This window comes from Nicotiana tomentosiformis, chromosome 5 (assembly GCF_000390325.3).
Source record: "Nicotiana tomentosiformis chromosome 5, ASM39032v3, whole genome shotgun sequence".
In the NCBI taxonomy this organism is placed as follows: domain Eukaryota; kingdom Viridiplantae; phylum Streptophyta; class Magnoliopsida; order Solanales; family Solanaceae; genus Nicotiana; species Nicotiana tomentosiformis.
In genome coordinates this window covers 28,736,048-28,751,726 of record NC_090816.1, presented here as the reverse complement: position 1 = coordinate 28,751,726, position 15,679 = coordinate 28,736,048, and the positions used below count along the sequence as shown (strand labels likewise).

The following is a 15,679-nucleotide window of genomic DNA, read 5'->3' as shown; positions in this document are numbered from 1 at the left end:
TTCCTTGAAACTCCTGGAAAGGAACATTGGGAAGTAGTCAAGTGGATACTCAGGTACCTGAGAGGTACCATGGGAGATTGTTTGTGCTTTGGAGGATCTCATCCAATCTTGAAGGGCTATACAGATGCTGATATGGCAGGTGATATTGATAACAGAAAATCCACTACTGGATATTTGTTTACATTTTCAGGGGAGCTATATTATGGCAGTCTAAATTGCAGAAGTGTGTTGCACTTTCAACAACTGAAGAAGAGTACATTGCCGCTACAGAAGCTGCAAGGAGATGCTCAAGCGGTTTCTTCAAGAGCAGGAATTACATCAAAAGGAGTATGTCGTCTATTGTGACAGTCAAAGTGCAATAGACTTGAGCAAGAACTCCATGTACCATGCAAGAACAAAGCATATAGATGTGAGATATCATTGGATTCGTGAGTAGGTGGAGAACTAATCTTTACATGTCAAAAAGATTCACATGAGTGAAAATTCTGCTGATATGTTGACCAAGGTGATACCAAAAGACAAGTTCGAGCTATGCAAAGAACTTGTCGGCATGCACTCAAACTAGAAGATAGTGCTACCTCCTTCAGGTGAATAGGACTGGAGGGGGAGATTTGTGGGGTCCATCTCATAAATTAAGAAAAAAATTGATTAGCAACCATCTTTTCTTTCTTATTGTCAAATAAAGTAGGTTGCAAAAGGAAAATGTCAAACTTCTTAGGCGGAAGAAAGAAAACTTTGCATTACAAATTTTTAACCAATCCTTCATTCTGATTGGTTGAAGATGTAGGCTATATCTCCTATAAAAGGAGAATTTCAGCTTCTTCATTTTACCACACAGAAAGAGAAGTAACACAATAGTTGCAGAGTATTTCTCGGGCATTGTGAGAAATAGACTGTGTAGAGAAAAATAGAGAATGAGCGATATTGTAGTGAGGTGGGAATATCAAAAGAGGATTATTTCTTTTGAGTGTTGTAGTGGTCTTTGGAGTATTTTACTCAGACCTACAAAGTATAAAATTCTTTGCTATAGTGATATTAGTTGCTCGTTTCGGAGCCGTGATTTTTTCCCTTATTCAAAAGGGTTTTTCACGTAAAAATCTTGGTGTCGTTGTCACTCTTTTATTCTTGTTAATTACCGTATCTCGATGCTACATTATTATTCCGCTTTTAGTACCGTGAATATTATTTCTGTGGGGGTTAATTCCCAACAGTCTGCGCATCCTAGACTCAACGAAGCTAGGAGTTACGACATAGCAAACTAAGTTATCATGATTGGATTGCCTAGCTCCTTCTTGCGCCAACAAACTCGTTTGTTTAAAATAATTTGTACTCATCTACTATATACAACTGGCAGTGGATTATAAAAAAATAAAAATAAAAAATAGAGAAAGCAAAAACAAAAAATAATGCAATATATCAAACTATAACTTCATTAGTATATATAATTTATGGAGCTACCATAATGGGAGCTCTTTTTTTCGACAATATGAAAAAAATAAAGAAAAACTAATTTAGGGCTACGGGAAGAAAAACCGGGGGGGATGATAAAGTCATCCAAGTCCAATATGATCCTGAAGCATACAGAAAATGCGCTTGATCTTCATCTCTCTTAATTGTTGTACGATCCGATCAAAATTAGAGAGAATGAGGAGAGCTTCTGAAAGGGGAGCTTGAGAAGAATCAAGAAAGGGGCTGCAGAAAGAGAAGTGATACGTGTTTATGGGAGAGAGTTGTTTGACCAAAAAGTATAACTTTCGGTTAAAACTATTGTATTTATGTAATGATGGGTTAAACCTAGTTAATGATAATGTCTCTAAATGCGAATTCTGAAGATGTGGATAATGTGGAACAAATCTAGTGGGAGACTAACAATAATATACATTAAATATTCTAAAAGGTGTGAGCAGTAATGGAAGAGTAAATAGTAATAATTAACAATAAATGACATTTAAGTAAATAGGAGGAGTGGTTCACCCAATAATGAATGAACTAGATAATTGTTCTTCCTGACAATGATGAGTGACATATAAATGTTCGAGCTATTCTCGGATCTAATGGAAAAGTGTGGAATAATATGAACAAGAATCTTGATGAAAAGGTAATCTTTGTATCTTTTACAAGAGAGAGAATCTTTATCAGAAGTCTGTTCTTATCCGGTGAATATCACATGCCCCTTTTTCTTATCTTTTTTTCCTCTTTATATGAGACATATCCCTAAAAAACCCTAATAGTACATGTGCCCAGAATATTCTTTAGAATATTTCCTCTATTATACTATTCTAAAAATTATTCGTTACAGCCCTTTCCACGGTGCTCGACCTCGGTCATTGTTGACATCCCGACCACGAGTTTCGCTGTTTACGGATCGACCTCGATTGACTCTTCTCTTGATACTACCTCGCCCTAAATTCTCGGCGGCAGATTTTGACCTATGCAGAGTCACAAAATTTAAAGACCAATGAGATAGAGCCAAGTTTTCAATATAATTTATAGAATAACTGATACAAGTTTTGAAAGTTGTGTTCGTACAACTTAGCCATTTATATATTAATGAAAAATTTATGTGTGTGCATGTGTTTGTGTGATTTAACATCATATGTATGAATTATAAAAAATATTTGCTTGATGAAAAGAAGCACGTCCTTCAAATATCTATACTTATCTATTGTCTCGTTTTGTTAATTTGTGAAAGAAACTAAACTGAAAAAATATAGTATATGTTTCAAATAAGAAACAACAACAACAACAACAACCCAGTAAAAACTCATTAATGAGGTTTGGGGAGGGTAGTGTGTACGCAGGCCTTACCCCTACCCCGAAGGAGTAGAGAGGCTGTTTCCGAAAGACCCTCGGCTCAAAAAAAAAAGACAAAAGGACAAAAAGGAGACAATATTAGTATCACAACAACAATCATAGGATAAATAGAAACACCATGAAATCCAGAATAAGGATGCAAAGCAACGGGAGACAATATTAGTAAATATTAGTATCACCACAAATATTAGTTTCAAATAAGAAAGTTACAAAAATATCTGTAACTTTAATTGATGTTAAGTGTTAGCATTAGGATGAAGGATAGATATCACTTATCAGAAGGGGACCGATTTGATGTATTAAATAAAGGGCTTATTTAGTTGAAGAAATATGATTAATTGAGAATATTCAGGTCTAAGGCGAGGAGAGCATAAGGTGAGAGAGAAAGGAGGAAAACAAAGAAGCACCAAGCAGAGAAGGAAGCTTAGCCATTTTGTAATATACTCCATAGGATATTGATAGCATTTTAAGATTAATATTGATATTTTCTTTTTGCTTTGGACTATCAAACTACGTACTTTTCTCTTTTTAGAATGAAAATCTTACATTCTGTATTCCTTATTGCAAGGGGAGAATCAATAACGAAAGCTTAAGACCTCAAAACAAAAGCTTTGAAATGAAAAATAATGAATACTTACATATTGTGTAAATATAACTAATAATATTTCTGTAGCTTAACCTATTATAGCAAATATATATTCCTTTGTTATCAAGTTACCAAACTTATTAAAGTATAAGTAATGAGTCTATTTTTTACAATATTAGTGCATTCATCTTAAATTCTTCATGTTAAAAGTTAAACTCTTATTATAAATATTAGTATGAGTTAAGTTAGCAGCAAGGTTCATATTTATATGAATGCAGAGCACAAATGTGAAAAATCTAAAGAAATCATATAAAGTTTGCTTGCGCAAGCAATATGCAAAACTTCGAACCTGTTTATGTACGAAATTACAAACTTTTGAAATGGCTAAACTTTATAAAACTTCATAAGAACTTCGGCTATGACTTAAATAATGGTCCTCAAATCGGCTATCTATGTACATAGAGGAAGCCCATGACTCAAGGACCATAAAAGCCCAAAGTCCAAAATACAATGCTGAGTTTACACTTTTCAAGTGTATGAATCAGTTAAAGAGGAGACTGACTAAAGACTGAAGGGAAGTCTTAACCATTTTCCTCAAAGAGAAGAAAGCAATGGGAGGTATGGCGATCCTTCGACTAGCCCTAGTTTTCTCTATCTTCACCTCGCTTTCATTACTCACCAGATCTTCTCCGTCGCCGCAGTTGCAGATCGTCAACGCCGAACGTAGAGTAAGCTCTCACCTTCCCCTTAATATCTCAATTTCAATTTATCTACACATCATTGATTAAAGATTGTTATCTTATTTAATTTTCTGTAATGTTCTGAGTTTTTCTGGTTCTAATTTTAGATTTCTATTCTGAAGTAGCTGAGTTTTTTGATCAATTTTGTGTTTGGTATTGGGCGGAAGATGCTATTTTCTGATAATATTTTTGTTACCTACCAATTATAAATTTTGTAAGAAAAATATATTTGGAAGTTACAAATATCTCAAATTTTACTGCATATTGCTTATTTTAGCTTATACTTCAGACACTTTTGTAGATGTTGATACCAAAAATATATAAAGAAAACACTATCCTTATAAATCAGTGGCGGAGCTAAAGGGGGTTCAGTTGAAACCCCTTCGCTGGAAAATTGCTTCGTGCAAAATGGGTAAAACAATATCTCTTGTATAGGTAAAGTATTGAATCCCCTTGACATAGTTTATAACTTAAATGTGACATTTTTACATTTTTTTGAATCTCCTTACTCAAATTCCTGGCTCCGTTAATTATAGTTTCAACCAACATTCTTACATTTTCGTGAACCTTTGATACTAAAAGATATCAACAGAACATTGTCCTTATAACGTACATTCTGATCTGTTGTTAACTTCTATTATCCCACCAAACTCTTGGAAATGATCCAAAAAATTTCCATGGAAACCATTGTCCTCCATATCAAACTTCCTCAAGATACAACAACATGCCTAGTGCGGTCCCACAAGTGGAGTATGGGGAGGGTAAGGGGCGGATCTACAGTATCGGGTACGGGTTCCCGGGAACCCAGTAACTTTTATCCGGATCCTGTATTTGTATTGAGAAATACACTAAATGTATAAATAATTTTAGCTGGGAACCCAGTACTAGAAACGACTGTTGGTTCAGCGGCAAATGAGGACCCTGCTTAAACTATGTTTTTGTAAGTTGGTTGATGAGGATTCGAATCCAATATTTGACAGTTTTTTAATTTCACCTTTGGTTTTTTCACAAAACAACATCCGCAGGCACTTGTGTTGTTTCTTTTCCTTAAAAAAATACTACAAATGAAATTAAACCAGCCAAATAAAAAAGCTTGCTGAAATATTTTGTCCCAATCAATTATTATTGTATATTATTTGAGATGAAGTGGGAACCCATAAGGTTCAAATCCTGGATCCGCCTCTGGGTAGGAGGAAGATCTGCATACACACTACCCTCCCCAGAGGCGGATCCAGGATTTGAACCTTACAAAAAATTTCAGCAAGCTTTTTTATTTGGCTGGTTTAATTTCATTTGTAGTGTTTTTTAAGAAAAAAAAAAAAGAAACAACACAAGTGCTTGCGTATGTTGTTTTGTGAAAAAACCAAAGGTGAAATTAAAAAACTGTCAAATATTGGATTCGAATCCTCGTAAACCAACTTATAAAAACATAGTCTAAGCAGGATCCTCATTTGCCGCCGAACCAACAGTCGTCTCTAGTACTGGGTTCCCAGCTAAAATTATTTATACATTTAGTGTATTTCTAAATACAGGATCCGGATAAAAGTTACTGGGTTCCCGGGAACCCGTACCCGATACTGTAGATCCTACCTTGTGAAGCTAAAGAGGTTGTTTCATCAAACTTCCTCAAGATGAAAACTGCAAAGATTTTATATTCTAGATCATTATTCGAACACAAAAATATTACTCCCTCCGTTCCAATTTACGTGAACATGTTTGACCGGGCACGGAGTTTAAGAAAAAATGAAGACTTTTGGAATTTGTGGTCCTAAACAATTCAAAAAGGAGCCCAGAGTATTTGTATGGTTATAAAAGTTTCTCATTAAGGGTAGAATTGTAAGTTTAAGCAAAATTGTTTCCAAATTTAGAAAGGGGTCATTCTTTTTGGAACGGACCAAAAAGGAAATAGGTTCACATAAACTGGAATGGAGGTAGTAACTTTTTTCTGCTTCTTAATGTTTGTGTGTGCATGGTGTTGCAGACGAATGCTTGCATCTCTATTCCTTCCCCTTCCACGAGAAAAAAAGGAAGAAGAATTTAAAGAAAAAAGTTTTCTTGTGATCTTTCATTCTCATGTCTTTAGCCAACTTTTTATTGGTAATCAGAAGAAGCTCCTCATTTTTGCATCTATGCTTAAAAACTTCCGTCTTTGTTAGTATTTTTGTCCACTATGACTCCAACTACTCACTGGTTGTATTGAATTGCTGCAGATTGACTTGACTGCACACATTGTGAGGGTTTTTTTGACATTGAAGGTATCAATCTGAATTCGGAACTACTTTAACTGGTCTTTTGTTGAGTTTTGACTTATTTTCTGTTTACTATGTTGATCACCTTCTATATATAGCTTCAAATTCATCCTTTAATATTCCTTATAAAGATCTCATCTGCACAGGGAAGATCCATAAAGGCAACATGTGAATTTGGTTGCATTTGAGATTTTACAGTTATAAGATTTCAATAATATAAAAACAGAATTAATGAAATTTCAATGTTAAATTATTGTTACAGCGAAGAGTCACTGGAAATGTTGCGACCATATTTTTATTGGCCTATTACCATAAACCTGGAAAGAATATTCATTTTACAGACTTTTAATTAGCATAATAAAACTGGATATCTGATTGCCTGGCGTTTCAGGTTGAAAATATTGGTGAATCGCCTGCTTCGGAAGTCCTTCTTGCCTTCTCCCCCACAGAAGCTGATCATCTGGCATTGGTAAAAGCAGCAGCTGTTACTGGCAAGAAGAAAAAGAAATCTTATTTGCCACTTGATGTGAAGCCAATTAACCTGGTTGATGGACCAAATGGGACTAAGTATTATTTATTATATTTGCTTAAACCATTGGTCAAAGATGAAGCCATCTCGCTAGAAGTTCTTTATATATTAACACATTCTCTCGAGCCTTTCCCAGTAGAAATAAGCCAGTCGGAGTCTCAATTAGTTTATTACCGGGACAGTGCAAAAATTCTGTCACCATATCCTGTTAAACAGCAAGCAACGTTTCTAAAAACACCAACTAGCAGGGTTGAGTCATTCACAAGGGTTGAGCCTACAGATCGTGCAAACACAGAACTGAGATATGGGCCATATGAGGAACAACGTCCATATTCATATTCACCTGTAATTGTCCATTTTGAGAACAATAATGCGTTTGCTGTGGTTGAGGAGCTTGTGCGTGAAATTGAAATCTCTCACTGGGGTAGCGTACAGGTCACTGAGCATTACAAATTGGTACATGCTGGTGCTCGACATAAAGGTGTTTTTTCAAGGTCAGTTTCCAATTATTATATGCAGCGATGCTTTTATATTTTTAAATAAATTTTAAAATTGAAAATCCAGTAGGTTCTGTAAGCTTATAATTCAGTCGGAGAAATAAAGCTGGTATTTAACAAAATTGAGTAAAGAATGAATACACTGAAATAATACAGGTAAAGGAAAGCTCTTCCTTCTTTTCATTCTTTATGATGCAAGCTCTTCCTTCTTTCCATTCTTTATGATGCAAGAACAATAAAAAACAGTAACATAAGCAAAAACCTAATACAGATAATCAACAAGTTGTCCTTGTTAGCTTTCTGAGACAAATGATTTCTGGAATTAGAATCCCCATCTTTAGGTGGTTTGAGTTTCACTGATGTCTAGAATATATTTCTGTCTTTTTTACCATTTACAAGTTCAGATTCATTATATGTATTAGTTGCTCAATTATTTTGGTGCTCCTGGCAGGGTTGAATATCAGTCTAGGCCCTCGCACAGTGGTGTCTCCTCATTCAAGCATCTTCTTGCAGAATTACCCCCAAGGGTCCATTCTGTCTACTACAGGGATAACATAGGGAACATTTCATCCTCTCGCTTACGCACAAATCTTAAGAAGGTATCAATCATGTTCCCTCCATATAATTTCTTTGGGAAATCTTTCATTGTCTTGCTTTCCTCTTTTGTGGCAAGGTTATAAATGACTCTTGATTTTATGATTTCCCTGAATTTCCTTTTCAGTCAGAGCTGTTAATAGAACCACGATATCCTTTATTTGGAGGCTGGAAATCTACTTTTGTCATCGGATATGGGGTTCCTCTAGAGGACTTCCTTTTTGAGGCAGCTGATGGCACACGTTACCTGAATTACAGTTTTGGATGCCCTCTTGGACAGACTGTTGTTGATAAGTTGACCGTCAAAGTGGGTGCTCCCTGTTGAATTAATTTGGTTAACCATGTTTGGTTGATATTTGTTGCGTCAGTTCTCTGTAGTCTTTGTTTGCAACATGCAAGTAATGGTGCAAGAATATCAAATTTCAGGTTGTGTTGCCAGAAGGATCAAAGAACCCATCCGCTGTAGTTCCTTTTCCTGTGGAACAACGATTTGAGGTAACTCTCATGTAACATAACAGATCTTATTTCTCATATAGTAGAACTTTGGTATTTGTTCATACGTTAACATAACCTCTAGTCCCTGTAGCAAATCATCTTTGGCGTGTAATGTCTTTGATGATTCCATCGAAGTACACAGATAGCACAACTAATATCATGAGAAAGAATGATAGATGCTCAAAGGAGTGAAACCCGTTATGAAAGAGAAGAAAAGTATAATGTATTTTTAGTTATCCTTACCGTATTACTTTCTATCCAAAGCCAAATAAAAGAAAGAAAGCAGTTTCCAAATAAGAAGCAAGGGAAAATAGAATAGAAGTGGAGAAGATAGTAAGAGAACTATTTTTCTTTTTCTCTTACTTTTTTCTCCACGTCTATTCTATCCCCCCTTACTTTCTATTCTTCCCTTAGTTTCCAGTCAAAGGGTTAATGCATAAGTGTCTAGCAAGTTACTGAGGTAAAAGGATCAAACATATGTTTTTCATTTCTTTGTTCTTCTTATTTGTCAGGTAATAAATACTTTACTGCCAACTTAGATGAGCATATTTGTCTTCACACATGTTAAAATCGAGTGCTTACTTTGATTTTTCAGAAGAAATACTCATATCTTGATGTTGTGGGAAGGACAGTGGTGGTCCTAGAAAAGGAAAATGTAGTTCCTGAGCACAACTCTCCTTTCCAGGTGATCTTGCTGACTTTTATATGCTGATTTACTTTATCTTATTGTCTTTTGAAAAGAACGCGATTTGTGGAATTAGTTAAAACCCTCCTTGTCTATTCGCCATTCTGGGGCATCTGGTAAAACGAACGTAGCTCAACTAGACCAAGACCTCTAACCTACTTGAAAAGTATCTTTCATGTATTGACATATATTTACTCCTCCGGAGTAGGGGTAAGGTCTGCGTACACACTACCCTCCCCAGACCCCACTTGTGGGATTCCACTGGGTTGTTATTGTTGTATTGTTGTATGCATTGACATATAACAATTTGCTTGATTTTGTGCAAAACAATCACCAGTTAAATTGTGCTTTTCTTTAACGAAACCGCACCTTGTTTAATGCCTAACGAATCGGTAAGGAGAAGGAAAATAATTTTTTTGTCTCCCCGGTATGGAAACTCGTGATGTTCTCCCAAAGGAAGCAGTTTTAGAACTTTCATGGGGTTTGATATCAGGCAGTGTTATCAAAGGCGAAAAGCACAAAAAAGCTCGAAGGTCTGTTGGGGCTTTAAGCGCAAAGTGCAAATAAAGCGTGGGCTTTAATGAAGAAAGGCGCAAATGGGAAAAACGACAAATATGTATGTGTAGTCCAAGACTAATATCTATAAGCATGAATACCAAATATATGGACAAAGAATTTGAAGAAAATTTATAATAAAGTGAAATATCAATTATTTAGTGTCACCTCTTCGGGATCATGCTCATTGGCTAGGAAAAGTATGCCTTAGAGCTTTGATGACAACACGGAAGCTCCCGCTAAGCGAGGCGAAGCGCTCAACATGTTTTGAGCCTCGCTTCAGGGCTTCGCACTTTAAGCGCGCCTTTGACAACACTAATATCAGGTTAAGTTAGGAGAGGGAAAATAATTTTGTAGTCTCCCAGGTATGGGACCTCGTGATGTTCTTCCAAAGGAAGCAGTTTTAGAACTTTCATGGGGTTTGATATCAGGTTAAGTTGAATACTATAAACGTGGTATCGTTGTTGTAATCTTTTTTTTTTAAGCCTTTTTTTCTTCTTTTCTGCCTTTTGGCTGGGATATAAACTTTACTGACAAATTATCCTTTCTGGTAAGATTGTCCAAAAGGAAAACTGTTTTTGAATCGTGGTGAATCAATCAACTATGTCTCAATCCTAGATTAGTTGGGGTCGGCTGTATGAATCCTCTGCATCCAAGTATTCAGATGTTAATCTTAATTAAACTGTTTTACATGGATTGTCAACCTACACTAGCCACTTCCTTTACCAGTTATGCTTCGCGAAGGTCTGATTGACGGAGTTTTATTTGAATATGAGAATTGGCAAAGTTGGAAAACTGTAAGAGCATCTGAAATAAAGTCAAAAATTGATCAAGGATTTTGATCAGAACAATTTAAATGGATTCTTTGATTTTGGCAGAATTTTAAAGGCATTGCAATGGTTGTGTTTCTTATTTTTATTTTTAAAAGCACTGGATCTTTTTTATAGGAAATAACTGATTCATGACCATTTTATTTTCTACTTTCCTCCCATTTCTGTTCATTAGAGTTTGGCAAGTGTTAAGTTTAAGAGTAAAGGTGAATTTCCATTGTATTTCAAAGAACATTCTGCCCATAGGTTACTTCTAATCCATTTTTAGCCGTCATAAATCTTTTGGCATCTTCTTGGCGCATATGAAATTATTTTTGACATAAAAGGGGATGGGGTTGCCATGGAGCTTTCGTCTAGTGGTAAGAGCACAACGCATGATGTGTGGATTAGAGGCACGTCACGATTTCGAACCCTGGTGCAGACAAAAATCTGGTATTCAACTGAAGGGCAGAGGGATGGCCCATTATCCACCATATTCCGAACCATGTGCCAACTGGCCCTCGGGATTAATCAGTTATCAGAAGAAAAAAAAAGGATGGGCTTATAAGTTTAAGTTTCTTATATATGAGATTTTATAAGGATAAATGTGGGTACTATGTTATCTTTGAAATACTATAATGTCTAAAAAAAACATTGAATAGTGAATGAGTAGTTTTCAGTTGCAGAAAGTGCACTGCGTTTTGTGATTTATTATAAAAATGTAAAACTAGGGTGAAGATTCTGAAATAAGAGGAGTAATATTTCGTGTAATATTTTTAGATGGTAAAGTGTGGTATATTTGAGTTTAACTTCTTCACCTGGGAGATCCTAAAAAGACCAATGATTATTTCCTGAAATCACAGTGAAAGCAACCCGAGATGAGTTTTCTGGCTACGAAAACAAAATGATTGGTTTCATAAAATAGATCTAGATAACTTCTATGTGAGAATCATTTTGGCTTTCTTGTAATTCACAAATTATATAGAGTTTGATACAGGTTATTCAAATATTAAGTTAGAAAGTTGCACGCAGCAACAGATTTATTGCTTCCTCGAATTTAACTTTAGCGTTGTTCTTGAAAATGTTGTCTCTGTTAGAAATTGAACTTTTGGGAAGCTCTTAAAGTATTTATCAAAAGAAAGATGGGAAGCTGCTAAAATATAGAAGATTCCACCAGTTAGTGTTTCCTTTTTGTTGTAGTTGACCATGGACTTAGCCAACTCCCTAACTAAACTCTCTGTGCAGGTCTACTACCAATTCAGCCCCATTTACATGCTTGCAGAGCCGTTGATGTTGATTTCTGTCTTTTTCCTTTTCTTTATGGTTTGTGTCACTTATCTGCAAGTAGATCTTTCAATTAGCAAAATCAAGCAAACATGAGTTTTTGACACTCTTGAGAGGTACTTTCCCTAAGCTAAAATGATCACTTATAGTTTATATAAACCAGTACACTGTTAATTTCCTCTGTTTCTTTTCTGTGTAGAAGCAGTTTTGATTGTGAGATCAAAGATTAGTAGAAGCAGCTGGAACTTCCAATTAAGCAAAGGTAGAACACATTGTTTGAATTGTAGCCAACTACACTGGATTTTGAGAACATCTGTTGTTGTTTACCTTAGAACATGACTTCTTACAACTGTATTGGTCTTACATCCAACAAAGGAAATGCAGAACTATATATCAAGCTCTTTTCATCTGATATACACAGCTATGATAATCAAACCAAACTTCTCTTCTTGGACCTTCTGGGATGCGAAATCAGTTAAATGGACATTGAGCACTAAATATAGCCAGCTAGAGAAAAATTGAAATGTTGTCTGAATCAGTGTTTTAAAAAGCGTGGGCATAAGGCGAGACGTTTTACATGTGCATCAACGAGGCGTAAGCCCCGAGGCATGGGGCGGCCATGGGGCTTACGCCCCATAGGTATTTAATTTTTAATATTTTATAAAAAAATAATTACAGTAAATATTTATAAACAGGTAAAATTGCATAAATAATGAAGAAAATCATAAATATGTGATATATATATATATATATATATATATATATAACTAGTTAAAACAATCTATTATACGCTACTTAGAAGCACAAGTAACTTGAGTCGAAAAGAATAAAGTTTTTTACATGGAGGAACAAAAAGGATGATTAATCTGCAATTTGAACTTTGAACTTATTGCTATGAAGGAAAATGAATTTCTCTGTGTTTGTAAAAAAAGTATGAATATTCGTTGTTTTTGGGATATATTAACAAAGTAGCGGACAAGATAAAGAATTATAAAAGACCATGATATTAGGGTTTCAATCAATCAAAAAGGTCTTGACTTTTAAATTTAATACATTTAAGTTCCTTTTTAAAACTTTTGAGTAATTACCGAGCTGACTTTTGAGAATTTGGGTATTATATGAAAGACTTATTCAACAAATTTTGTTTTAATTTGAAAAAGCCTCTAGGGCTTACGCCTCACTAAAAAAACGTCCCGGAAACGCCCCGAGCGTACGCCCCAAATTGCTGGGCGTATGCCTCCGGAGACTTTCGCCCCACACCATTGTCTCGGGACGTTTTTGGTGCGCCTTGCCCTGAAAACGCCTTTTAAAACACTAGTCTAAATGTATCTGCATACTATATTATTCTCATAAAGGACTTAATCTTTTCTTGGGATGCCACGCCGAGGGCGGGATCTAGACTAGATGCACTGTGTTAGACAGAACCCCCACTGCATCTAGCTCGGATTATGTGTGTGCGCAAAAAAAAATGGTAAATGTAAAAATCAAAATTCACTGACTCTAAATCATGGACTTAATCTTTTCTTGGGATGCCATGCCGAGGGTGGGATCTAGACTAGATGCAGCGGGTTCAACACAACCCCTACTGCGAAAAAATGGCATATATAAAAAATCAAAATTCACTAACTCTAAATTTTGGATTTGTCACTCGGTTATTTCAAAGTGCATAAATCGAATAGTTGCATTGGACACTAAATTATTTATTGGAAATCTTACAGAAATGTTCCAAATAAATTTCAACTTACAAACATCTAACAATTAATCATAGACTTACCAAAATTAGTCAAACACATATAAAAATTAAAAACTCAAATAAATAAGGTTCTTTCTCTCCAAGAATCACACCCAAAGATCTCATACCCATAGTTTTAAGCATGAAACATTAGATGCAAGACGGAAAGGAAATTTTATGGATGAGGTAGCAAATAAGGTGATGAAATACAAAAAAATATATATATACAAGATTCCAAAAATCTAAACAAAAAAGGATCTTTTTCAACGGGTATGGTTGAAATTCATCGAAAACATATAGATGAGTTGATATACAAATTTTGAGGAAGATTGGAGGTGATTTGGACTGATCTGGTATCAAAATTCGTAGTTAAATCAAGTTCAAAAAATTCTTCTGCGACACATGTATCACGCATGTATCTCACACACAGGTATACATATGATACACATTTGATACAAATATAATACATATGTGATATATAAATGATACATAGTGTGATACATGTTCATCTTCTACTTCGAATTTTCAATTCAAATCACCTCAAAACTCCACCAAATCATTCATTCATCCCAAAAGTGAGATTCAAGCTCCTTAAGATGTACCTAATCTATTCTAATAACACCACTCAAAAGAAAGCAATATTTTGACATTTTTTGGCTACAAATAGCTAATTGGCTAATATTAGTAATATCTGACTAATATTAGCAATATTTTATGAATTGACCAATTTTTATAATAAACTACTTATAAATGGGCATAACTGTTAATTTCCTTTATTTATTTTGTTTTTGGCTTTAATCTAGTGGGATTGTACCTGTTGCAATCTAGTGGTACACAACTTCACATATATTTAAGAGTTAATGATGCAGTTACTTTAGTATGAATCAGCAAATACTCACCCTTGGCTATAATTTTAATTGCAAAAGAAGTCAACTCAGTAGAAGCATATATATATATATATATATATATATATATATATATATATATATATATATATATATGTTTGCAATTGCGACACAATATTTCTGGACATTATTTAATATGTTTGAAAAACCTAGTCAAAGATCTTGTTAATCCATTGAGGGGTCATTTGGTTGGGAAATAAGTTATCCCGATATTGTTATCCCGCCTTTCCATAGGGATAAAAATAAATAAGAGCAATTTATGCAAAATATCCATTGAGCTTAAAATAATTACCCTTTTCTATCCATTTAAAAACTACTTATAATATATACTTACCCAATTAAAACTAATTAACACTGCCTACCACTCATTACACATTTGGCTTGGCTTGGTTTGGCTTGAATTGGCTTCGTTTCGCTTCGTCTGGCTTTGCTTGGCTTGGTTTAGTAGCTTAATTTGACTTCATTTGATTGGCTTTGGCTGCGTATTAAAAATATTATGGGTAGGGGGAAAAGGGATGGGCAGGGGCGGGTAATTATTTTCTGTTGCATGGGTATTTGCTAAACTTTTCCGAAATTAGTTATACGATAATTTTATTCTAGCCAAGTATGGAATAAACTCATCTCAAATTTAATTCCAAAATTAACGTATCTTTTATCCCTAGTACGATAATAGCCAAACATTTGAGTAAAGGCAAAGTAAAATATGAAAATCCTCGTTTACTCTCATATATTTTATAGGAGGAACTCAAATGAGTAATTAATACTTTGGTAACAACCATTTTTATAGTTTATATAATACTCTATAACTACCAATGAGACCCCCACGAGTGCTAATTTGTTTCCGGGGTAGAAAATTTGAAGATTACCGTTGGGGCCACGGCGTTGTGAGTTGTGACATAAAAGTCAACATTTCGCGGTCACCGACACAGGGGGATAAGGCATCGGAAAACTCGAAAACCGGTGAATTTCACTTGCCGGTTAAGTTTAATAGTGTCGGACAGTGTTTGTAACCTGGTATTACCGGTTAATCTGTCGGCAAGAACGAGTGTCGGCACCGACACGCCATATTCATTCCCGGTTTATTTCTTAGAAAAATAAAACGATTTACTATTATTTTTTAATTTTCTATAAAGTTGTACTAATTTTGGAGCTTCTGAAATTGTGTGGGTACAGAAGTTTTTTGGTTTTATTGTCTGGTTGAGTTT

The 15,679-nt window shown here is 35.0% G+C and overlaps 1 protein-coding gene across 2 annotated transcripts; it reads left to right on the top strand.

Annotated features, from left to right (window-relative positions):
• Positions 1-3,922: 3,922 nt before the first annotated feature.
• LOC104097257 (dolichyl-diphosphooligosaccharide--protein glycosyltransferase subunit 1B) lies at positions 3,923-12,249 on the top strand. 2 transcript variants are annotated; one of them, XM_009603803.4, is made up of 9 exons: positions 3,923-4,128; positions 6,351-6,395; positions 6,781-7,412; positions 7,867-8,014; positions 8,137-8,316; positions 8,436-8,504; positions 9,100-9,189; positions 11,799-11,953; positions 12,043-12,249. In XM_009603803.4, exons 1-8 carry the CDS (start codon positions 4,012-4,014, stop codon positions 11,931-11,933), a joined length of 1,416 nt encoding a protein of 471 aa, XP_009602098.1. In that variant the 5' UTR covers positions 3,923-4,011; the 3' UTR covers positions 11,934-11,953; positions 12,043-12,249. The 2 variants fall into 2 exon arrangements, with proteins under 2 accessions (XP_009602098.1, XP_009602097.1); XM_009603802.4 differs by having other exon boundaries at positions 12,037-12,249.
• Positions 12,250-15,679: the final 3,430 nt, after the last annotated feature.

What these genes read in the sequence shown, in the direction of transcription:
- LOC104097257 (XM_009603803.4), top strand. Translation starts at nt 4,012, where the DNA reads ATGGGAGGTATGGCGATCCTTCGACTAGCCCTAGTTTTCTCTATCTTC. An exon ending in TACGCACAAATCTTAAGAAG is followed by an intron (nt 8,015 to 8,136) that starts GTATCAATCATG and finishes TTTCCTTTTCAG; the next exon opens with TCAGAGCTGTTAATAGAACC. An exon ending in CTGTGGAACAACGATTTGAG is followed by an intron (nt 8,505 to 9,099) that starts GTAACTCTCATG and finishes TTGATTTTTCAG; the next exon opens with AAGAAATACTCATATCTTGA.